The sequence below is a fragment of the Monodelphis domestica genome, chromosome 4 (genome assembly GCF_027887165.1).
Source record: "Monodelphis domestica isolate mMonDom1 chromosome 4, mMonDom1.pri, whole genome shotgun sequence".
Lineage (NCBI taxonomy): Eukaryota > Metazoa > Chordata > Mammalia > Didelphimorphia > Didelphidae > Monodelphis > Monodelphis domestica.
Window position 1 is genome coordinate 380,497,177 of NC_077230.1, and position 24,209 is coordinate 380,521,385.

Genomic DNA, 24,209 nt, shown 5'->3' on the forward strand with positions numbered 1-24,209 from the left:
TGCTCTGGACTCTTTATGTCACCAAGCAGGGCAGGGCAAAGATCCCGCCTGCCCCTTAGATGTACTGAGGACCCTTTGCCCAAGGCCAGCTCCAGGGCCCAGTCTGTTCCCCCAAGCTGGCTTGGGAAGGTTCTCCTGTTCTCTCCCCACCTTAGGCAGGAGGGGAGGGAGAATTAGGCAAGTGCTCCAAGAAGAGAGCTGAGGCTAAACCACCAAAGGTTTGACTTTGAACTTGGCTGTATCAGCTGGATGTTGAGGCTGGGATGGGAGAGAGGAAGGGGATGAACCCCAGCTTCTCCCACCTTCCAGCTGCCTGGTCCAAGGTGTAGCTCATAAGTTTCTGTACTGTGTACATTCTCATAATCCTGTTCATTTTTCCTCATTCTCAAAAGACAAATCATATTAACACCTAATTGGGTGGAAAGGGCAGCTAGGTGGCACAGTGGAGAAAGAATCAGCCTTGGAGATGGGCGGCCCTGGGTTCAAATGTGGCCTCAGACACTTCATAGCTGGGTGACCCTGGACAAGTCAATTATCTCCCATTGGCTAGCCCTCACTGCTCTTCTGCCTTGGAACCAATGCTCAGTATTGATTTTAAGATGGAAGGTCAGGGCTAAAATAAAAGACCTAATGGGGAATAATGGGCAAGCACCCACTCACACCCCTTTAAGAGGAGCTAACCCTTGGAGGGGTAGACACAAAGGCGGAGCCTGAGAGCACTAGGTCAGAGCCATCAGATTTCTAGGCCTCTTGGGGCATCTCAAGTAGCCTTCCCCATACCACAGTTTCTCCAGCTCTGGGCCCTTTCACTGAATTCTTTTTAGGGCTAGAGACAAGCAATTCAACCCTTTCAGTTAACAGGAGAACCCGGGCCTCAGAACTAGACATTCTCAAAGTCACACACTGTATGTGAGTTCAGAGATCTAGAGCTAAGGAGCACCTTGGAGGCCTTTTAGTCTAGACCCATTTTATAGACGAGGAAACTGAGGGTCAGAGAAGAGACTTGCCCAGATCGTACAGGCAGCAAGCATCAGAGGTGGGTTTTGGAAAGGCCAACCTTCTGGATGGAGCAGCCTCCTACCCTCAGGACCTTGACAGGAACTCCACCTTCCTGTTAGCAAGCTGACTCCCCACTTTAGTCAGCTGTTTTCTCCAGACACTTTCGCTATGAAGGCCCTGAGAAAATCAAATCTGTAAATGCTCTCTAAGGCAGTACCGGGGATTCTGGTACACAAACCACTATATAACAGGAACAGTTGGTTGTAGTTAATAAGTTAGGGAAGGTAAAGAGAAGATTTGGGATAATCCAAACTAATGTTAATCTACCTGTACCCACCAGATCTAAAAATTGCTTTACAGGGATTTCTTCTTAGTGGACTTCCTACTCTAATTCTCCCTAATCCCCAAATCTGCAGTCCCTGATCTTAACTAAAGCCCTCAGCTTTTTAAAACTCCCCTTTGTTGGATTGAAGGAAAGGGTCTGTGTAAGGTTTTGCCAGGGCTAGGGAAGGCCTTCGATCTAAGAAGGTTCCAGACTCGATCTCACAATCACTGAAGAGGGACCAGGTTCACCAGAAACTGCTTCGATGAAATACAGCCATCAAGAATCGGGAAAGGACAGCCAATACCTCCAGAGCTTCTCCAGAGCCAGCTAACAACCTTGGTCCCAGACTAACCCTTCTTCCAAGTTGTAGAACATTCCTGCTGATCTCATGCCACTTCTCTCTATAAACTTCAACACTTTTCTTGCAACAGTTTGGAACCATCTCCAGAAGCCCTGCCCTCAGAGCTCCTGCTTGGGATGGGGGAACCATTAGCACTTGATGCCTTTGGGGGAATTGGAGTTGGATGATCAGCAGAGCTCCACTCACCCAGGGGTGGGCAAGACCTGAGGGGGAGACTCCATCCTGAAGGTAGAGAATATCCAAAAGACTTTAATCAGGATCCTGTTTCAATGACTCTTCTTAGGATGTAGTTTTGAGTCCTTTGATCCTCATGATGGCTTTCCTCTAGAGACTTTTTTTGGGGGCAGCTAGGTAGCTCAGAGGATAGAGCACTGGACTGGGATCAGGAAGAGTCACCTTCATGAGTTCAAATCCAACTTCAGACATTAGCTGGGTGACCATGGGTCCTGCTTGCCTCAGTTTCCTCATCTGTAAAGTGAGCTAGAGAAGGAAATGGCAAAACACCAGTATCATGGCCAAGAAAATCCCAATTGATGTCATGAAGAATCAGATACAAATGAAAGGAAGCAATAAAAAAATAAAACAATTTGGGGTAGCTAGGTTATAAAATGGATAGAGTACTGGACTTGGAGTCAGGAAGACTTGAGTTCAAATCTGGCCTCAAATACTAACTGTATGACTCTGGACATGTCACTTCACCCTGTTGGCCTCAGTTTCCTCATTTGTCAAATGAGCTGGAAAAGGAAATGGCAAACTACTCCAGTATCTTTGCTGTGTGACCCTTGGCAAGTCACTTCACCCTGTTGGCTTTGGTTTCCTCATCTGTCAAATGAGTTGGAGAAGGAAATGGCAAACCACTCCAGTATCTTTGCCAAGAAAACCCCAAATGCTTTCAAATAGTCACAATAAAAAGAGACCTTTTTATAGTGGACAAACACAGGCCCAAAGAGAATTGACTTGCTTAAAGCAAGAGAAATCAGCACTGGACCTAGAGTCAGAGAGACCTAAGATCAAATCCAGCCTCAGACACTTATTGACTTGGTGACTCTGGACAAGTCAATTAACTTCTCTGCCTCACATTTCCCAACTAAAAATGGAAATGATAATAATAGCTCTTGGCTCTCAGGGTTGTTATGAGGATCAGATGAGCTAATATTTGTCCAGTGCTTAGCGCCATGCCTCACACCTAGTAGGCACTGGATAAACACTAGCTCTTACAGTTCCATTCTTCAGGTCCCCTGGGCAGTTAAGAGGCAAGGCTGGTCTCTAAACCCAGGACAGCAGGCTCCAAATGCCGTGCTCTTCCCACAACCCCATGCTCCTAACACGAATGACATAGAGAAGGCACAGAGAGAAGAGGGAACCACAGCTCGGTGTGCTGGGCCAATCAGAGGATGCTTGCTGGCTGATTGTTGCATCCATCCTTGGGGATGTTTCAGTGTGGCTGTGTGATGCTCCTGGAGAGATCACGGGACACTCGCTCCCATTTCTCAAGAGTTCTTAAAGAGTTTGTAACTGTCAAGTTATGACAGCTATTCTGTATAGATACTCTATCTCCTTTATATGTATTATATACATATGCATGAGTATAAATGTTATTCTCTCTCTATACGATGTATCCTTTATGCTGAATCCCCTGAAGAGGTTGTGGCATAATGTTATCATGATCCAGATACAGCCCTGATGGTGGAGGGAGGTGAGGTAGGAAATGGACCATATTTTGGCATGGGGAAAGGAACCTAGCCCTGGAGAAGCTCCAAGAAGGTCCAAGACTTAGCAATATTCCACTGAAGCCTTGGGACCTTGACCAAGTCACTTCTTTCTAAGCCTCACCTGTAAAGTGAGGGGCTGGGATGAATACTCTCTAAGAGCCCTTCCCATTCTTGCAAGTCATTGCTTCAGAAAAACATTGGAAGGCATCTAGATGGCTCAGTGAATAGAAAGCCAGGCCTAGAAACAGAAGGTTGTGGGTTTGAATCCAGCCTCAGACACTTCCTAGCTGTGTAACTCTGGACAAGTTGCCCCTTTACCTAGTCCTTACCACTCTTCTGCCTTGGAACCAATACTTTGTTTTGATTCTAAAACAGAAGGCAAGGACTTACAAACGGAAGAAGAATATTGAATTACTATCATTGCTACTACTATTACAACTACTTGTTGGTTAGTCATTCTTCAGTCATGTTCTATTCTTCAGGATCCCCACTCCAGTTTTCTTGGCAGAGATACTGGAGTGATTGGCCATTTTCTTCTCCAGCTCATTTCACAGATGAGGTAACTGACCAAGCAGGGTGAAATGACTTGCCCGGGATCACACAGCTGGTGTCTGAGGCTAGATTTAAACTCAGGAAGATGAGTCTTCCTGACTTCAGGACAGTCACTCTATGAACTTTGGTACTCCCTAGCTGATTACTTCCACAACTACCCACCACCCCTATCACTACTACTGCTGCTGCTGCTGCTGCTGCTACCACCTAACTGGCTTATCTCATTTGAGCCTAACAATCCTGGATGGTAGATATTATTATCCCTATTTACAACATGAGGAAACAGATAGATACAGGTTAAGTGACTTACCCAGGATCACACAGCTAGTATGTATCTGAGGCTAGATTTGAATTCAAGTTTTCTCAACTGCAGATTCAGTCCTCTACCACTTTCCCTAGCTGCTTCCAGATAATAGCTAATAACTAACATTTAGAGAGCCAAGGTATACAAAACATATATATATATATGTATGTATATATAAAAATATATAGGAAGCTAGGTACCTCGTTGGATAGAGCACATCTAGGTAGCTCAGTAGATAGAGCACCAAGCCTAGAGTTGGGAGCATTTGGGTTTAATCTGGCTTCAGATACTCCCTTACTGTATGACTCTGGGCAAGTCACTTAACTGAGATTGCTTAACCTTTGTCACTCTCCCATCTTAGAATTGATACTAAGACAGTAGGTAAGATTATTTTTTTAATGGCTAGAACGTTGGACCTGGAGTTAGGAAAACCTGAGTTCAAATCCAGCCTCAAATATTAGCTATGTGAACCTCAGCAAGTCATTTAACCCAGTTGGCCTCTGTTTCCTCATCTGTCAAATGAGCTGGGGAAGGAAATGGCAAAACTCTCCAGTAAATTTGCCAAGAAAATCCCCTGGACAGTATTAGCATGGAATCCAACATGACTGAACAACAATTACATATATAATCTCATTTGATCACTATAACAATGCTCCACAAGATAGTCTTATTAAGTCCATTTTACAGATGAGGAAATAGGCTGAGTGACTTGTCCAGCCAGTTAAAAATGTCAGTGGCAGGATTAGAACCTAGATCTTGAAGGGTGCCCCCCACTCTGTGATGTTATGCCTCTGCAAAAGGCTGGGCTTTCAACCTCTGCTTCTACACACCTGTTCTTTCTGGCTGGCCAGGTGCTCTCCGCCTGAGTTGGCCCTGTAGAAGTGCCAAGCCAACCTTTCCCTGGGTTACATTCCCCAGCTCTGAACTGTTCTTGACTCTTGTCCAGACTACCTGAGCCAGAGCTCTTGGCTCCCTGGCCCCTTTTTGGAGGGAGGATTGATTCCTCACTGAATGCCCCCAGCTGCTCCTTCCTCCCACCCCCCCCCCCCAGCTCTGGGGAGAAGCATGAGTCATGGTGTCCCAAGTGAATCAGGAGGCACCCCAGGGGACAGTGTGTTCCCCGGGAGCTGGGTTACCAGCGGAGTTTCCAAACTTCCTTGGATTCACCCCAATACCTGATGCCCTGGCCTCTGGGAAGGACCACCCTCCCCATGGGCCCTCACTGCCCCCTGGGCCTGGCCAAACCTCTGCCTCCTACACAATCCCTCCCCCAAGTTCCTAGGCCTCTGATAGTGCAGCTGCCAGAGGAGCTATTTATAGCCTAGGCAAGATGAGGCAGAGCCTGGGCCCCTTATTTCCAAAGTGACTGGAGCAGCCTCACCCCAGGCAAACTGTGATGGGCTGGGCTGGGCAATGGGCTAAGGAGATTTAAGCTCATCCCTCCCTGGACCAGGTCAAGGGACTGGCAGCTGGGCAGGGGCAGGGAGACACTCATCTGATGGTTGGCCCAGACAAGAAGACCCTCCGAGCTTGCTCAAATGTCACCACACAAGAAGGTCGGGGGCCCAAATGGGAACACTCGTGTTGCTGATTTCTTGGGCCACTTTTACTACCCAAGAGCACTTAGAGCTGAATGGGACTTCCGGATGAGTCCATCTCCCCTTCCCACTCCACTCCTCCACCCCCATTTCACAGATGAGGAAATGGAAGCCAAGGAAGTAAAGGTTTGTCTTGGAGGCAATTAGTGGAACTAAGCTTCCAGTCCAGTTCTTCTAACTGTTTCCTCATCCATTCAAATGAGGCTTGGCTGAGATCAGCCCTAAGGTCTTTCCCAGACTTAGAAACATCCTCCAGGAAGAGGAAGGTCTCCCTTAGCCAAGTGTCTAAGGCACTACACCTGTGGGAGCCTCATTTTCTCCCTTTATAAAATGGGAGTGCTCATCCACTATCCACCTTAAAGCTGTCATCCTAAGGAAAAGGCTGTGCAAACCGTGGGATCTTGTCTCAAGATGCCCATCTGCCTCCATCCCTAGGAGCCCCTCCTCCAGGCCTCACCTTCCCTCCAAGAGACTGTCTCCAGAGGGTCAAACCCCAATGCTTCTGTGGGGTCCCTTCACACCCATCCCCCATAAAAGTGAGATGGATGAAGGAGAGAGGGAGAGACAGAGACAGAGAGAGGGAGAGAGGGAGAAGAAGAGAGGGGGAGAAAGAAAGAGTGGGAGAGAGAGAGGGAGGAAGGGAGGGAGAAAGAGAGAGACAGTGACAGAGAGGGAGGGGAAGAAAGGGAGAGGAAGAGAGAGACAGAAAGAGACAGAAAGAGAGAGAGAGGGAGAGAGAGAGAAGGAGGGAGGGAGGGAAGGAGGAAGGAAAAGAGAGAGGAAGGGAGGGAGAGGGAGAGAGGGGGAGAGAGAGAAAGAGAGAGAGACAGACAGACAGAGAGACAGACAGACAGAGACAGAGAGACACAGGGAGAGAGAGGGATGGAGAGGGATGGAGAGAGGGAGTACTGAATTGGCCCCAGACAGTACAGTCTTGGCTGGTTCCAGCTGGGCTCACAGGTTCTGCAGCGATTTTCTCAATTTAAAAGTGTCTCTAATAATCCCTGGCCAGTGAACTGCTCCTCCACTCCCCCCATTTCCTCCCCCAGCTCTGGTTTAGCCTGCCTCACTCCTGATGGTGGAGGGGGTAAAACATATCCCTCCTGGGCTCTCCCCTTCTGCTGCCCAACTATGAACCAGGTTGCCCAGGACAGGGAGAAAAGCCCAGCCACGGGCAAGGAGCCTGGCCTCGTGCTGCCCTCTAGTGGCGCCAGGAGGGATGGCAGGGAGGGTGCCCGCCTGAGCATCTCAAGACCTGAGAAGTCTTGGCATGGGCCCTCTGTGCCAGATAATCAGCCTTTGGGAGCCAGATATCAGGCTGTTCCCTTCCTCCCAAGGCATAATGCAGCAGACCCGCGGGGTCACCTACTTTCCTCTTAGCACAGGCTAAGCAATAATGAGCCTTCTTGGATCTTAAGGCTGGAAGGGAGTCCTGTATTCCTAGGATCCTGTATTCAGGGCTAGGAGGGGCCTCAGAGGTTCCTGTATTCAGGGCTGGGAGGGGCCTCAGAGGTTCCTGTATTCAGGGCTGGGAGGGGCCTCAGAGGTCAGCTAGTCCAGACCTCTTATTGGACAGACCAGGAAACTAAGGCCCCAGAAAGGTTCAGTGATTTGCTCGGGGCACACATGGGGCAAGTAGAAGAGTCAGGATGGGAATCCCCATTCTTAAACTAGGATGCCCCATCCACACCGTGTTCCCCCCTCCACTGGTCCTCTGGAGGAAAGTAGAATGTGCCCGGTTAAACCTTCCTCTGATACTTTTTTCACCACCCAAGGCCTTTGGGAAGCCTGATGAGCTCAGGCAGGGGCAGCGTCCCGGGTCTAAAGTCTCTCCAAGTGCCGATACTTCTTTCTCAGGACAGACACCTGGTCCTTGAAGAGCACAGGGTCCAAGCGGAGCTGTGAATGCACCAGAGGCATATGACCAAACCATGAGGCAAACTTGCTGATGCAGTCCCTGGAAGGCTGCTCCCCTTGGGCATGCTGGAGAACCTAGGGAAAGAGTCGGCTTCAGACCCATTGGTGGGCTCCCCGTGTCCCATCCTCTCCCCACAATGCACCCTGCAATGGGAAGATTTCTATTGAACAGCAAAGAGAATTTCTGAGAAAGGGAAAAGGTAGGAGATGGGGCAGGGGTTGAGGTATCTTCACAGAGTTTCAGAGCTGAAAGGGACTTTGTTGGCCCCCTCGTCTAAGCCTCATCAGAAAAATAATGTCCTGCCATAGCATGTATGAGGGCCTCCCCTGACAGAGACTCCCCTCCTCTGCAGAGGTGGCCCATTCCACTTAGAAAGCCTAAACGTGCCTCTGTGACTTGGCCTCATTGCATCATTCCTGATCCTTCCCAGTTTCCCAGAAGGGACAACAGGGCACAGTACTGACAATACACAATAATGCAGAAGTGGCGTAACCCACATGAAATGCAGTTGTGCAGTCCATTCTTTGGTCTTCTCTTCATGGGGCCCAATAACATTGACTTTTCCAACTCCTTGGTGGTCCTGGAAGACCTGGAGTCAAATTGTAGCAGTGCCTTTCACTACTTGTGTGGTTGTGGGCAAATCACTTAATTAGACCTCAGTTTCTCTATCTGTAGAATGAGGGGATTGCCATGTAGGGCCTATTAGGTCTGAATCTATGATCTTGAGATCTTGCCTCTGACTCATATAAAGGCCTCACCTAACTATGGCACCCTCTATCTTGTACTTGTGATTATATTTTTGAGCCCAGGTATAAGTCTTTACATTTACTAATAATGCAATTCATCTCATTAGATTCAGGCCAATACTCTAGCACGTCTAGTGTGTTAGTACCCATTATAGCTCTATGTCACCTGAAAATTGAATAAACAGATGATCAAAGTCACTGATTAAAATGTTATCACAGCAGAAGGCTGGTTCAGGTGTACTCCAGTGCCTGGAAGCGGGAGGATGGATGAGATAATCTTCCCAAGTCCAGGCTAGGGAATTCCAATGAAGAAAAGCTCCTACCTGCCCCTCTGCACAGTCTGTTTTAGTGAAGGGGTTCATCTCTCCTGCTTTTCCAAACCTTCCCAAAGGGAAGGACCATGACTGCTGTCTCTTATTTGGGTCTCCTGACATTTAAGATAACAGATTGATTCTATAGTCTAAGCTCTAATTCCCTTTTTCAGAATTTCCCAGCTCTAGAGTTTTCTTCCTCATCACCAGGGTCCTCAGAGGTGTCCTCCTCCGTCTTTCCCATTTATAGAAAGGTTACCTCCTGGAGCGGCTTTCTCTGTGGTACTTTGATGGGGGGAAGCTTGGTGACTTCAGCCACAAGGAAATTCATCAAAATATCTTCACATTCCGAGAGCTCATCCACAAGGTCCCTTAGTGGAGCAGGCAAGAAGTGGGTGAAGAGGACGTGGTAATACCTGGGGGGAAGAGAGAGGCCAAAGTCAGAACTATGAGGAATCTTAGAACACAGAATATCAAACCTGGGAGGGTCCTTAGAACTCAGAATGTCAGAGCAGGAAGGAGCCTTAGAGATAATTAGTCCAATCTCCTAATTTTCTAAAGTAGGTTATAAACCTGAAGAGGGAAAAGTCAGTTGGGAAATCCCAGGCCATTTGTACTATTCCTTAAGTATCTTTCAGACGATGTAACCTCTGAGCTCAGCAATCAGTAAGGGCAATCTGCATTGGTTTGCTCAGGGTTCTGAAGCACACAAGCTAGCTAGCTAGCCATTAAATAGGCTAATGGCATGTGAGCCACACTCTCAGAATGTGCCTCTCTTTATGCAGTCCTAGTATGTAGAACTCTAGATTTAGATAAAAGATGAACCGGAGGCAATTCTTCACTCTATGATTCACCAAAGAACTCACTTAATACATTTCAAACAAGATCCAATTTGCTCTCAGAGCCTTCTGAACACTCCCAATTGCAATAAAGTAAATGTGGCCTAGGAGGAAGGGCTGGTGCTGCTTGAATTGTCTTTGTGTGACCAAAAAGAGAGCCTCATAGGACTCTCCTTGCCCCACCTTCCGGCACCCCAGAGCTGCCCCTCCCTGTGAGGCACTTAGCCTGTGGCTGAGGCCACACTGGCCATGTTCTGTGCACCACCCTGCTCCTCCTTCCCATCTAACCCCATTCCCTGGTGAAAAACATAATGGCCCAAAAAAACAAAACCTTCCTAGCTGAGCGTCTCCATAGCAACTGAGGCAGCAGACGGTACATTCCTTCCTATCTCCCTCCCCCAGCCTCTGAGTCTTCCGAAAACTAAATTAAAAGAACTAGATCCCAGCTAGAGAACTGGAAGGGGCCTTAGAGGTCATCTGATCCAACCCTCTCATTTTATAAATGAGGAAACTGAGGTCAAGGAGAGTCAACTGATTTGTCCAAGGTCACAACTTAGTGTCAATGAGCAGATTTGAGCTTAAGTACTTCAGCTACAGAGCTATTATATCATAAGAAGAAAGAAATGGTCTTAATGTGCTCTTATGCACTCTCTGTCTGTCTGTCTCTCTCTCTCTGTCTACATTTCTCTGTCTCTCTCTGTCTCCGTTTCTCTGTCTCTCTGTCTCTCTCTCTGTCTGTCTCTCTGTCTGTCTGTCTGTCTGTCTCTCTGTCTGTCTGTCTGTCTGTCTGTCTGTCTCTCTCTCTCTCTCTCCTTATACTTCATTAGTCCTGTCACTTAGGTCAGAAGATCTAGGTTCCAATGCCAACTTTAACACTTCCAACCTCTAGGACCTTGGCTAAGTCCCTTTACCTCACTAGCCTCAGTTTGCTCATCATAAAATGAGAAAATTAGACTAGGTGACTTCTAAGCTCTCCTTCTCGCTCTGTCATTCTGTTTGCTAGTATTTGGACCTCTAAAGTCCATTCCAGCTCCAAATGCTATGATGCAGGAATCCATTTAGTTAGATTTTATCAGGTTCCACTTTAATGCCTTAGTGCATTCTCGGTGGAGGTTCCACAGATCTGTTGCCTCCTGAAGCCGTACCTGTGGTAGAAGGCAGCATCCATAAGGACCATTGAGAACTCATTGGGCCTCTGGTCTGTGTAGCCCCAAGAGCCCTTAATTTCATCCCAGAAGTGGCTCTGGGTCTGGAAACCGACAATGCGTTCTGGGAAGCTCTGCCACACAACAAAGGCAAAGTCCACCTGTGGGACAGATTGTAAGAAGAGTCTTAAGAGGGACTTCCCCAGTGGGCGTCCCCTATAAGATGTCAGGCTGGTAGCAATAAATTTGAAAATTTCAGATTAGATCTCTGAAAGAAACTTCAGAATCATTAACACCAAGTCAAATCAACAAGTATTTATGATATTAATAATATGGAAATAGGTCTTGATCAATGATACATGTAAAACCCAGTGAAATTTCTCATTGGCTACAGGGGGAGGGGAGGAGAGGAGGGAAGGAATACAAATCATGTAACCATGGAAAAATATTATAAATTAAATAAATAAATAAAAACACACTCAAGTATTTATGAAAGACCCAGTTATATGCTAAATTCTGAGGATACAAAGAAAAGCAGAAAATAGTCCCTTCTTTCAAGGAGCTCACAATCTAATGGAGTAACTATGTACATCTACAAGCAGAATGTTTTACTGAGAGAGGGTCCAGAATCTCCTTTTCTGGAGATTTTTAAATGAGGAATCTGGTTATTTATCAGGGAAAGTGATGGAAGTAGAGGAACGGATGATATGACTTCTTTAGGTCCTCCTAAACCAGAAGTTATTTGTGAGCCCTAAAAAGAAACTTGAAGTATAATGGTAGAGTAGAAGGGTCCTTAAAATAGAGACCGTCACACCATCAGCAAAGTATTATTTGTAACAGGGATAAGTTAGAAGCCTTCCCAATAAGATCAGGAATGAAACAAGAATGTCCATTATCATCAATATTATTTCATATAGTATTAGAAATGCTAGCAATAGCAATAATAGAAGAAACTGAAGGAATCAGAATGGGCAAAGAGGTAATAAAACTATCTCTTTTTGCAGACAATATGATGATATACGTGGAAAATCCTAGAGTTAAAGTTGCTAAAAAGTTAGTTGAAAGGATAATTTTAGCAAAGTAGCAGGATATAAAATAAACCATAATCATCAACATTTTGATATATCACTATCAAAGCCATTTAAAATAACCACAGACAGAATAAAACACCTAGAAGTATACCTGTCAAAATAAGCCCAGGAACTACATGAACATAATTGTAAAATACTTTTTGCACAAATAAAGTCAGATTTAAATAATTGGAGAAATATTATGGGTGGGCAGAGCCAATAAAATTAAAATGAAAATCCACTTATTCAATGCTATCCCAATTACATTACCAAAAAAATTATTTTATTTAGCTAGAAAAATAGTAAAATTCATTTGGATGAACAAAAGAACAAGAATATCAAATGAATTAATTAAAATACATTAAGGAAGGGGGTCTAGCAGTACCAGATTTTAAACTATATTATAAAGCAGTAATTATTAAAACTATCAGATATTGACTAAGAAATAGGAAGATAGATCAGTCGAACAAAACAAACATACAACAAACAGTAACTTTGTATTTGACAATATAGATCTAAGTTTTAAGAATAAGAACTCACTATTGTTTAAAAATTGCTGGGATAATTGGAAAGTAGTTTGACAGAAACTAGGTGTGGATAAATACCTTACATCAAATAGATACATGATCTAGACAGAAAAACAGATATAAGCAAATTAGAAGAATAGGGAACATGTTATTTATTAGACTTGTGGATAGAAGGGGAATTTATGAGTAAGCAAAAGATGCAGAACATTATGAGATATAAGATGAATAATTTTGATAAATTAAATGAAAAAGGGTTTGTACAAAATAAAACTAGTATAGCCAAGATCAAAAGGAAAGCACAAAATGGGGGGAGGGTGGATTTTGTAGGTAGTTTTTTGGATAAAGGTATTATATCTAAAATACATAGAGAACTTGGTCAAATTTATAAGAATAAGAGCTATCCCTCAATTGATAACGGTCAAAAGATATGAACAGACATGGATGAAAAAATCAAAGCCAGATATATAAGTATATGAATATATGTTCTAAATCACTACTTAGAGAAATGCAAATCAAAATAATTCTGATATATCCCATATCTATCAGATTAGCTAAAATGATAAAAGAGCAAAATGACAAATGTTGGAGGAGAATATGGAAAAGTGGGGACATTGTTGGTGGAACTGTGAACTGATCCAACCATTTTGGAGAGCAATTTGGAATTATGTGCCCAAAGCTACTCTGTCTACCCTTAAACCCAGCAATGGTGTCAATAGTATTTCTGGGTCTCCCAAGGAGATCAAGGAAAAAGGAAAAGAATCTATACCTTCCAAAATATTTATAGCAACTCTCTTTATGGTGACAAAGAACTGGAAGTCACGGGGGTGTCCATCAATTGGGGAATGGAGAAAAAACTTGTTGTATATAATTGTGAGAATACTACTGAGTTGTAAGAAATGATGAACAGATTAATTAAAAAAAAACTTGGAAGGAATTTTATGAGATAATGAAGAATGAAACTGGTAGAACCAAGAGAACACTATATACAGCTACAGATTTAACATCTGAAGAATAACTAGTGAATATTCAGAGAATGAACTGAGAAGTGGAAACATGAAAGTCATAATTATATATTTTGTTGGACGATGCCTTCAATGGTGTGGGGAAAAGAAGGCAGGGCTAAATAAATAAATACATACATAAATAAATATGAGAATAAGCAACTTGGAAAAAAACTATATGAAATAATAATAGAAACAAGAGAATATTATATACAGCTACAGAATTAATATTCAAAGAATGACTTATGAATGCCTACCTCCAGAGAGAAAACTGAAAAACAGAAACATAAAAGATATAATTTATTTATGCATTTCTTTTGGGGGGCCTTCTGGGATGCAGGGAGGGGAGAGAGAGGTTGAGATATCTGGGAATGAATTCTATTAAAATAAATAAACAAGTCAGCAAACAAATAAATAAAATTAATGCTTTTCTAACAAAACCAAAACCAAAACAGAGACTGTCAGAGCTGGGAAATGCCCTTAGAACACTGAATGTCAGAGCTGGGTCCTAGAACAGAGGAGTAAAGAGACTCACCTCTGGTCACTCAGTGGTTCAATGGCTAGTCTGGGACTAGAACACAGGTCTCCAGATTCTCAGTCCAGTGCTCTTCCCTCCAGTACAGCCTCTACTCTCTAGAATTCTTTCAGTCCCCCAGCATCACTGACCATGATGGGGTTGAACATGATGCCTGGAACCCACTGGCCTCCCCCAGACCTCACCTCACTGGTTGAAAGGCTGCTGTGGGCATCCAGGCTGAGGATGGCATCAGTGCCAATGGCACTATAAGGGAAGAAGCGGTCGCTCTTCTGTAGCAGGAGGAAAATAAGAGTCACTCCCCTGTGAGAATAGGTAGGGGTGGGAAAACCCCTCTTAGCAATACCACTCCCTCTTTTGGGGTTTAGTCTTTAAATGATCTCTCTATAGCAAAAATGAATAATATGGAAATAGGTGTCAAGTGATAACATTTGTACAACCCAGTGGAATTGTTTGTCAGCTCTGGGAGGGGGTAGGGAAGAGAGAAGGGGAAAAAAATGTATCATGTAAACATGGAAAAATATTTAAGAATAATACCTTTTCTTGGTCCTAGCCCTATCCTGATTACCTTTCTTCCCTCTACCCTCCACTTATTCTGCCTGCTAGAATCCCTTGGACAAATTCTGAAAAGTACTTTCTAGGATCACACATTGGAAGATCACAGATTTAGAGATGGAAGGGATCTCAGGAACATTAAGTCCAATCTCCTCATTTTACAGATAGAGAAACTGAGATCCAAGGAAACGCCCAAGATCAGGTAGGAAGTAAGCATCTGAGATGGTCTTCTGATTCCAAATCTAACGTTCTTTCCATAGAAGCATAACATCTCCTAGAACTACTCCAATTCCTTCATGCTACACACAGATGAGGCTATTGAGCTCTAGAGGGGTTAAGGGATTTGTCTGAGATCACACTGCTAATATCGGAGCTGGGGCTAGATCCCGGGTCTTCCCACTCCCAGAACAATGCCCTTTCTACTGGTTTGTGCTGTCCACATCTCCCAGGATGGTCCTCTTTCCCATCTGTCATCACAGAATTCAGACAATCTTTGTGACCAAGCCCTTGAACTTCATTAATCGCACCATCCTATTTCTTCTGCTGGCATGCCAGGTTCAGGTCCAGAGAACACTTGGTATATCTGTGCTGATTTATCAAGGTTTCATAGACTAATTTCTTATCAAACTGGTGGTTAGTCTCCCTCCCTCATGTTTCTCCTCATTTCAGTTTCCTCTCAGCTATCCAGGGGATCTTTCTTAAAAACAAACAAACAAAAAAAAAAAAAACACAACCCTTACCTTCTATCAGGATGAATTATAAGACAGAAGCGTGGCAAGGACTAGGCAATCTGGGTTAAGTGACTTGCCCAGGGTCACAGAGCTGGAAAGTGTCTGAGGCCAGATTTGAATCCAGATCTTCCTAACTCCAGGCCTGGTACTCTATCCATTGTGCTCTCTAGCTGTCCCCAAGGGAATCTTTCTAAATCAGAGGTCTGATCCTGCCAATTCTCCTACTCAATAAACAAGTATAAATACAAAGATCCAGGATCAAATATAAAGTCCTTTGTTTGATTTTTAAAGCTTGTCCAACCTGGTTCTGTCCTCCCTTTCCAATCTTCCTGCATCTTCCTACCCTCCACGGATTCCATGATCTGGTGACACTGGCCTCCTGGCTGCTCCTGACTTCTCAATCTCCTGACCCTGTGTCTTTTCATTGAACTGTTCTCCTTACTCATCTTGGCTTTCTATGTGCCTTGGCTTCTGCCAAATTTGCTTCTACAGGAAGCTTTTCCTAGTCTCCCTCAGTGTTAGTGCCTTCCCCCTGACATCACCTCCCTTCTTCTCTCTGTCTCTGTCTCTGTCTCTGTCTCTGTCTCTCTCCCTCTCTCTCCCTCCCTCTCTGTCTCTCTCTGTCTCTGTCTCTCTCTTTCTCTCTCTGTCTCTCTCCCACCCTCTCTGTCTCTGTCTGTCTCTCTGTCTGTGTGTGTGTCTCTCTGTCTCTTTATATGTATATGTATGTAATAATTTAGACACAATTGTTAGTCTATTGTCTTCCCCCATAGACCATGAGCTCCAGTAGGGCAGGGATGATGTCTTAGTTATTTCCCTTAGGACCTAGTTATATCCATGCCCATTATTCCTCAGGTGCTTAAGAGATGCTGAGTGAATGAATATGCCTAGTAGGCAGCTAGCTGTCCTTGGATATATAGCTATATGTATCTGGGCAAGTCACTCAACTTATGTTTGCCTCAGTTTCCTCAAGTGTAAAGTGGGGATAATAACAGCACTACCTCGAATGGTCATTGGGAGGATTAAATGAGATGATATTTATTAAACACTTAGCAGAGTACCTGGCACACAGTAGGTGCTATCTAAATTCATATTCCCTTTCTGAGGTGTTAAGTAAATAAGTGAACAAACTGGTTTAAAGAAAAGAATTAGGAGGAAGGTCCATCTTCTACCTTCTTTTGTCCTCCATCTTCCCCTTACCTTCTTTCTCCCTTCAATGACCATCAGGGGCATGGTAGTCTGGGGCCACTTCCCCTGAGGTGGAGGAGGACTGTCATTGCTCCAGAGAACCAGTATCTATGAGAGAAGAAAGGGGAACAAGAACTAAGAATGGGGCAAGGGAAGGCAGATGAGAAGGGATGTTGTTATTGTTGTTGTTATTATTATTATTATTCTGTAATGAGTGAGTTAGCTATTTATTGACTCATAACAGAAGCTCTCTGCTCATTATAAGTAACTAGCTTATAAGTAACTAGAAATTTGATGACATGGCATCTGGAAGCACCTGAACCTAATAAGCAACTACTCTCATTTCCACCATTTACCTTGTTTCTGTCTTTAACTTCTCCTCTCCCAGTTGCCATTAACAATTCTATTTTTGAATCATCATTTTCTTCTAAAGTAACAGAAACCCACATATTAGAATTGGGAGGGACTTTGGAATGTAGAATGTTAGTGCCAGAAGAACCCTAGAATATGGAATATAGGAGTTGAAAGGAACTAGATCATAACACACTGGAGCCAAACCAGGTCTAGAACACAGAATGTTGACATTAAGAATGCCCTGGACTAGAAAAAAATGACAACCAGAGTGGAACCAGAACATTAAAATGTTGGCATTGAGAGAGACTTAATAAAACACTGGAGCTAGACCAGTTCTAGAACAGGGAAAGTTGGCATTGAAAAGGTTCTAGATTATAAAACATGATCACCAGAAGGGATCTAGAGCATGGAATATTAGAGATGAGAGGAACCTAGATCATAAAACCCTGGAGTTTGGCCAGATATAGAATATGGAATGTTGGAGACAAGAGGGAGACAACAGTGGGGCTCATCTAGCTCTAGAACATGGAATGCTGGTATTAAAAGCAGGCCCTAGACCATAAAACACAATAGCAAGAATGGATCTAGAACAAGAAGTGTTGAGAATCAGAGGAACCTTAATGATAAACAATTGGCACTAGAGCATATCTAGAACATGGAATGTTGCAGTCGAGAAAGACTTAGATAATGAATGTTCGAGTTGAAAGGTATCTTGCAACAAAGAACATCAACTGTCAGGGCTAAAAGGGACTGTCTAATGCAAATTCAATCCCTGACTCTTTTCCCTCAGTGAGAAGCAAGAGTTAGTCTTTCTGTTTTACAGATAGGAAAAACAGGCCCAGAAGGAAGGGTGGAGGAAAGGAGCTGAGCTGTTCTAGTTCTCTACTCTGAGGGAACCACATGCTCTCCTTTCTCCTTTCAACCTCTTTTCCCCCTCCATGGGCCCAGTTGGGGAAGAGGCAGACCTGGGCACAGTGCTGGGAGCCTGCCACCTCCTGGATCAGCTTCAGGGGGGGCTGGTCCAGGGCCCCCACCCAGATCAGGGCACTGAATTTCCCAGAGGGACGGGAGCCTGTGGAGTGAAATGGAGATGGAGACATACTGTTAGGGAGCCAGAGCTTAGAGTTCAGAGGAGGTAATGGTGGTGCTGGGGGTGGGGGTGGGGGATGGGGGATAGAATGGGATCCCAGAAGGACAGAGGCACTTCCACAGTGATGAGCTACAGAGCTGATCTCTCTTTTCAGCTGTGAGGATCTCAAAAAGGAACTTTGGAAAATTTACTACCCTATAGATTACTCAATATATAGGTTTCTGCAGAATCCTCAGTAACAAGGTGGAGGGGGAGAGAGGAATGGAGGGTTTAGAGCTAGGGAAAAATCAAATCCAACCCCATCACATATTACAAAGAGAATTGGACCGAAAGTAGGGAAAGACCTGGGTCCAAATCCCACTGCAGAAACTTGCTGTGTGAACTTGAATAAATGCTTTCCTTTTCTGTCAGTTTCTTTTTCTGTAAAATGCAGATAATCCTTGCTATAACTATCTTATGTGAGGAACAAATGATCATATGTAAGCATTCTGAAAACCTTCAAGATGTATAAATGTCAGCTATTATTATTATTATTATCATGAAACGACTGGCATAAAGTTACACAGATTAGAAATCCTCAGGACGATGGTCTCTGTGGGATCTAGCTATTGGTAATGGCGTGTGTGTGTGTGTGTGTGTGTGTGTGTGTGTGTGTGTGTGTGTGTAAATCCTGGGGATTAGACACCAGTTGGTTGCCTCCACAGGAATGGTCTCTCTGGGATCTTAGTCTCTTCCATAAAATAGAGATCACAATCAGAATGATAATACAGGGTGTTCTGGTGAGGAAAGCATTTTAAAATCCTTAGAGTCCTATGGAATAATAATAAATAGTTCACATTTATATAATTCTTTAAATTTTGTAAAGCAGTTAACATATGAGGTTCCTGAAGCCTCATAACAATCCTGCCAGGTTAGGGCTGTTATTATCCTTGTTGAACAGATGAAGAAACTAAAATTTGTAGAAGTAAATGATTTGTTCTGGGTTGCAATACTAGGAAGTGTCTCAAGCAAGATTCAAACTAAGGTCTTCCTGACTTCAAGTACATTAATTTAAATATAACTATCATCATTATTAATGTTATTATCACCACAATATATTGTTATATATGACTAATTATAACATATTGTATTGTTATAATATAATATGTGGTGTTGTATATTATATTATGATATGAAATGTTATGCTATATATTATATTACTATATCATGTTATATAATATAATATACTATGTTGTATATTATGTTATGCTATATTATAATATATTGATATGCTCTTTTATATATAACAATATACTATATTGTATATTACACTATATGTTATACTACATATTATATTATTAGATCATGTTATATATAACAATATATTGTATATTATGTTGTGCTATATATTATATTAATATATCATTATACAATACAATATACTATATTGTATATTATATGTTGTGCTATATATTATAATATATTTATATATGGTTTTATATATAACATAATATACTATATTGTATATTACATTATATTATACTGTATATTATAATATATTAACACATCATGTTATATAACATATAATATACTATATTATTACATGCTATATATTATCATATAGTAACATGTTATATATTATAACATATACTATATTATATATTATATTATATGTTGTGCTATATATTATATTTATATATCATGTTATACAATATGCTATATTGTATATGTTGTGCTATATATTATATTTATATGCTGTTTTATATAATAACATACTATATTGTATATTACATTATATTGTACTGTATATTATATTAACACATCATATTATATATTATAACATATAATATACCATATTATATGCTATATTATGACATGCTATATATTATATAGTAACATATGTTATATATTACAACATATACTATATTGTATAACATACTATATATTATAATATATTAATGAATTGTGTTATACATGATAACATAATATACTCTATTGTGTATTATTCTATTATAATATTCTATTATAATATATTCTATTGTATACTATATCATCATATTATAATATACTGTGCATTATATTATCCTATGCCATATTGTATATTATATTATCACATAATATATTTTATATAATATTATACGATATTTGTCATATATTATAATATCATTTTTGCTGCCTCTGTGAGGGTGGTCCCTGAGGCTGGAGAAAGCCAGAGAACCATAGATTTAGAACGGGAAGGGATCATAAAGACTCTCTCGTCCAACTCCTACATTTTACAGATGAGAACTTGGATCGGCCGAGGTGGCCTGCCCAAGGCCCCTCTGCAGTAACTGTCAGAGCTGAGATTCTAACCCCAGCATGCTAACTCCTAAGCCTCCATCCTTCCCCCTTGACCCCTTCGGTTCCGGTGTTTAAGAAAGCCTTTGGGTCAGAGGAAACTGGGCCTGACAGACTCTCTGGAGGGGAAGACCTCTGTGGAATCTTTACAGGCCTGTAACAGGGGCAGGGAGGGCTTCCAGGAGTCTAGTCATGGCAGTGGAATCTCCCCTGGGGAAACGTACCACGTTGCAGATAATAGAAGGGAAAGTCTCCCGGCTGGGTGGAGAAGGTGGGGAGGGCCAGGAGCCCCCCAGGAGGGGCATTCCACAGCAGCCAGGGCCGGGCAGCTGCTCTAAAGATCCGGTCTCTGATGATCTGCCAGGGGAATCAGAAGAACTCTCATGTCTTTAACTCCATTATGCTTACAAAGTGCCCCTCTCCAGACTAGCCCGGGAGAAGCCGGCAGTGTGAGGAATGTTATTGTGGCTCAGTGATATCCAACTCTTCGTGACCCCATTTGGAGTTTTCCTGGCAAAGATCCTGGACTGATTTGTCATTTCCTTCTCTGACTCATTTGACAGATGAGGAAACTGAGGCAAACAGGGGTCAGCGAATTGCCCAGGATACTTCCTAGCTGGGTGACCCTGGGCAAGTCACTTAACCCCCATTGCCTAGCCCTTACCACTCTTCCCCTTTAGAACCAATACACAGTATTTAAAAAAAAAATGTTTTCCAAAAATCCCTCAGCAGCCTGGGAAGGGGATGAGTAAGACCTGTCTTCCCTCAAACCACTGATGTGCTAAAAGAAGGAAGGCTACCCACCCACATCAGGGGTCTGGCCTCACCTCCAGGGTGGTGTGGACAATCTTCTCCACCGAAGAAAAGTAGGCATCCCATAAAAACTGGGTCTGCTGGCGGAGGGCAAGGATCCGGGCAGGGGGCAGCTCTTGCAGGGCTGGCTTAATCTGAGGAGGAACACGGAGGAACTCAAGGAAGGACAGGCTGGGTTCCATCACTGACACATGTCACAAATCACTGCTCTCAGGCCCAAATTGCTCAGCAAAGGGAAATGAAGGGGCAATGCATCTGGGGACTACTCTACAGCCAATGCTAAGCCCCAGGCTGGCTTCTCTTCCTCTCCCAACCTCCCCATGTGCATTCCCAGATCCTTCCTGATGTCTCCTTTGCATTGCATCAGCCCCAAGCATTTGGGGAAACTGGGGGGCAGCTAGTTGACTTCGTGGATAGAGAGCCAGGTCTAGAAACTGGAAGTCCTGGATTGAAATCTAGCCTCAGACACTTCCTAGCTAGATGACCCTGGGCAAGTCACTTAACACCCATTTCCAGGCCCTGGCCACTCTTCTGCTGTGGAACCAATACACAGTATTGATTCTAAGATGGAAAGTAAAAAAAAAAAAGAACTTGGGAAAACTAAAGTTGTTATATGTGCTTCCCTTTTTTGGCCCTCATCTTCCCTGTGTATAAAATTTACTGATTCCAAAACCTGGAATAATATTAACAACAACAATAATTCTCTTTTCTATATAGTTGTAAGGTATACAAAAGATTTTCCTTATAATTGCCTCTCAAGAGAAGGAGCACAAGGATTATGATTCCCATTTTACAAATGAGAAAACAGAGGACCAAAGAAACTAAGTGATTTTCCTAAGGTCACATAGTTAGTTAATGTCAGAAACAAAATTAGAAGCCAAGGTTCCAGACTCCAAATCCAGTACTCCTCTGGCTCTAATGTTCTATGTTCTAAGAACCTTTCCAGCTCTGACATTTGTTCTTCTAAATTCTTTTACATATTTAATATTTCCTATTCTAAGGCCTCCCCCTACCCCCACCCTCCCGGCTCCGACATTGCCTGTTCTAAGGACTCTCCCAGCTCTGACATTCTCTGTTCTAAGGTCTCTCCCAGCTCTGACATTCTCTGTTCTAAGGTCTCTCCCAGCTCTGACACTCTCTGTTCTAAGGTCTCTCCCAGCTCTGACATTCTCTGTTCTAAGGTCTCTCCCAGCTCTGACATTCTCTGTTCTAAGGTCTCTCCCAGCTCTGACATTCTCTGTTCTAAGGTCTCTCCCAGCTCTGACATTCTCTGTTCTAAGGGCTCTCCCAGCTCTGCCATTCTCTGTTCTAAGGACTCTCCCAGCTCTGACATTCTCTGTTCTAAGCTCTCTCCCAGCTCTGACATTCTGTGTTCTAAGGTCTCTCCCAGCTCTGACATTCTCTGTTCTAAGCTCTCTCCCAGCTCTGACATTCCCTGTTCTAAGGTCTCTCCCAGCTCTAACATTCTCTGTTCTAAGGTCTCTCCCAGCTCTGACATTCTCTGTTCTAAGGTCCCTCCCAGCTCTGACATTCTCTGTTCTAAGGTCTATCCCAGCTCTGACATTCTGGGGTCTGTAGACAGAAATAGGAGGAATGATCTCCTACTAAAAGGGTCACATTCTCAATTCAATCTTTAAAATAATTATAATCCCATACATGTGTAACCCAGCTTGAGTCACTTGCCAGTTCTGGGAGAGGAAGGGAGAAAGGGAAGGAGACAATTTGGATCATATAACTTCAGAAAACTTATGTAAACATTTGTTATTACATGTAATTGCTAAAAAAATCTTTATAATAAAAAATGTAATATGGGAAAAATTTAAAAAGAACGTTGCTTAAGTGTTAAATGATTGGTTTAATAACAAAAGAATAAATACCTTGAAAATAAAATAAAATCATCATCTATGCTTTTATCCATGCCAATGTGTTCCCCCATTAGCACAGATCATTGAGAATTAACTGAACCACAGAAGGGTAGACTTAGAATCTTGGATATCATTTTAGAGAAGAGAAAACTGCAGCTGAGGGAAGAGAAATCACTTTTCCAAACACCATTACAGGAGCTTCTTAGCTTGGTCACTGCATTTAACCTGTAGTTACATGAGAATCCTGATACAACCTACCTTACAAACAGTCATTTGGCTTTGCTTGGAGATTTTGGGTGGGGTGAGGAGCTCAGGGGCCAAACAGACCAAGGTCAACTCCTTTTCCATATTAAAACCCTTTAAGTACTTGAAAACCACTCCAATGTCCCCGCCAAATCTTCTCCTGGTAGAGTATTTCCAGGTCCTTGAATCCTGAATGTCCTCCTCTGGACACTCTCCAGCCAAACACCAGGCTTCTGAAAGTGGACTGCCCAGAACTAAGCCCAACACAGCAGATAGAATCTGACCAGGTTGGTCAGTTTGGACATTTGGACCAGCTCCTTCCTAATCCTGGACTTTATTTTTCTCTGAGTCAAGTCCAACTCCACATTAAGCTTTATTAGTTGCTATATCTGTCAGTTAACTTACATTAAGCTTACAGCCCCCCAAGACCCCTAGATCTTTTTCAACCCACTGCCCTGCCATCTAATATTTATGAAGTTCATTTTACGGATCCTACTAGAAGACTTCATTTTATTGTAGCTAAGTGGTACAGTGAATAGACCTGGGATCAGAAAGTCCTGAGTTCAAATCTAGATTAAGGAACTGGGCAAGTCGCTCAGATGCTCTATGCCTCAGTTTCCCCATGTATAAAGTAAAAGTAGTAATAGCACCTCCCTCCTAGGGCAGTTGGAAGGAGAAAAATGCAATAATATTTATAAAGTGTTTTGCAAACCTTAAAATATTGTACAAATGCTAGTTATGATCTAATTAAAATAATATCATATCTGACCCAATGCTTAAGTCTGTCAGGATTTCTTTGCATCCTGCCTCGGTCATATGTTATGTTAGTTTTCCCTCTCAATTTTGAATGAATAGAGGCAGCTAGGTAGCATAGTGATAGAATGCCATGCTGGAGTTAGGAGGACCTGGCTTCAAATCAAATCAGGTGCTTCCTAGCTGTGTGATCTTGGACAAGTCACTTATCCTAATTGCCTAGCCCTTGCCACTCTTCTATTTTAGAAATGATATTAAAACAGAAGGAAATAGTTTTAAATTTTTTTTAAAGTAGTAACAGTCAGAACCTAGGTGTTCTGATTCTAGGTCAGAGTTCCCTTTTGACTTCTCCCATACC

General features: G+C 42.9%; 1 protein-coding gene across 2 annotated transcripts in view; it reads right to left on the minus strand.

Annotated features, from left to right (window-relative positions):
* Window positions 1–1,913: 1,913 nt before the first annotated feature.
* The window catches only part of EXTL1 (exostosin like glycosyltransferase 1), a 35,296-nt gene continuing 13,000 nt past the window's right edge, over window positions 1,914–24,209 (minus strand). The window contains exons 4-12 of one of the 2 annotated variants that reach the window (XM_056795503.1): window positions 21,005–21,124; window positions 20,402–20,534; window positions 17,737–17,843; window positions 16,430–16,525; window positions 14,129–14,215; window positions 10,811–10,971; window positions 9,086–9,242; window positions 7,718–7,843; window positions 1,914–2,165 (exon numbers count right to left, since the gene is read on the minus strand). In XM_056795503.1, coding sequence (XP_056651481.1) covers window positions 2,010–2,165; window positions 7,718–7,843; window positions 9,086–9,242; window positions 10,811–10,971; window positions 14,129–14,215; window positions 16,430–16,525; window positions 17,737–17,843; window positions 20,402–20,534; window positions 21,005–21,124 — 1,143 coding nt within the window. In that variant the 3' untranslated portion in view covers window positions 1,914–2,009. Of the gene's footprint in view, window positions 7,844–9,085; window positions 9,243–10,810; window positions 10,972–14,128; window positions 14,216–16,429; window positions 16,526–17,736; window positions 17,844–20,401; window positions 20,535–21,004; window positions 21,125–24,209 lie in introns of both variants that reach the window. The other variant, XM_056795504.1, reaches the window with a different exon arrangement.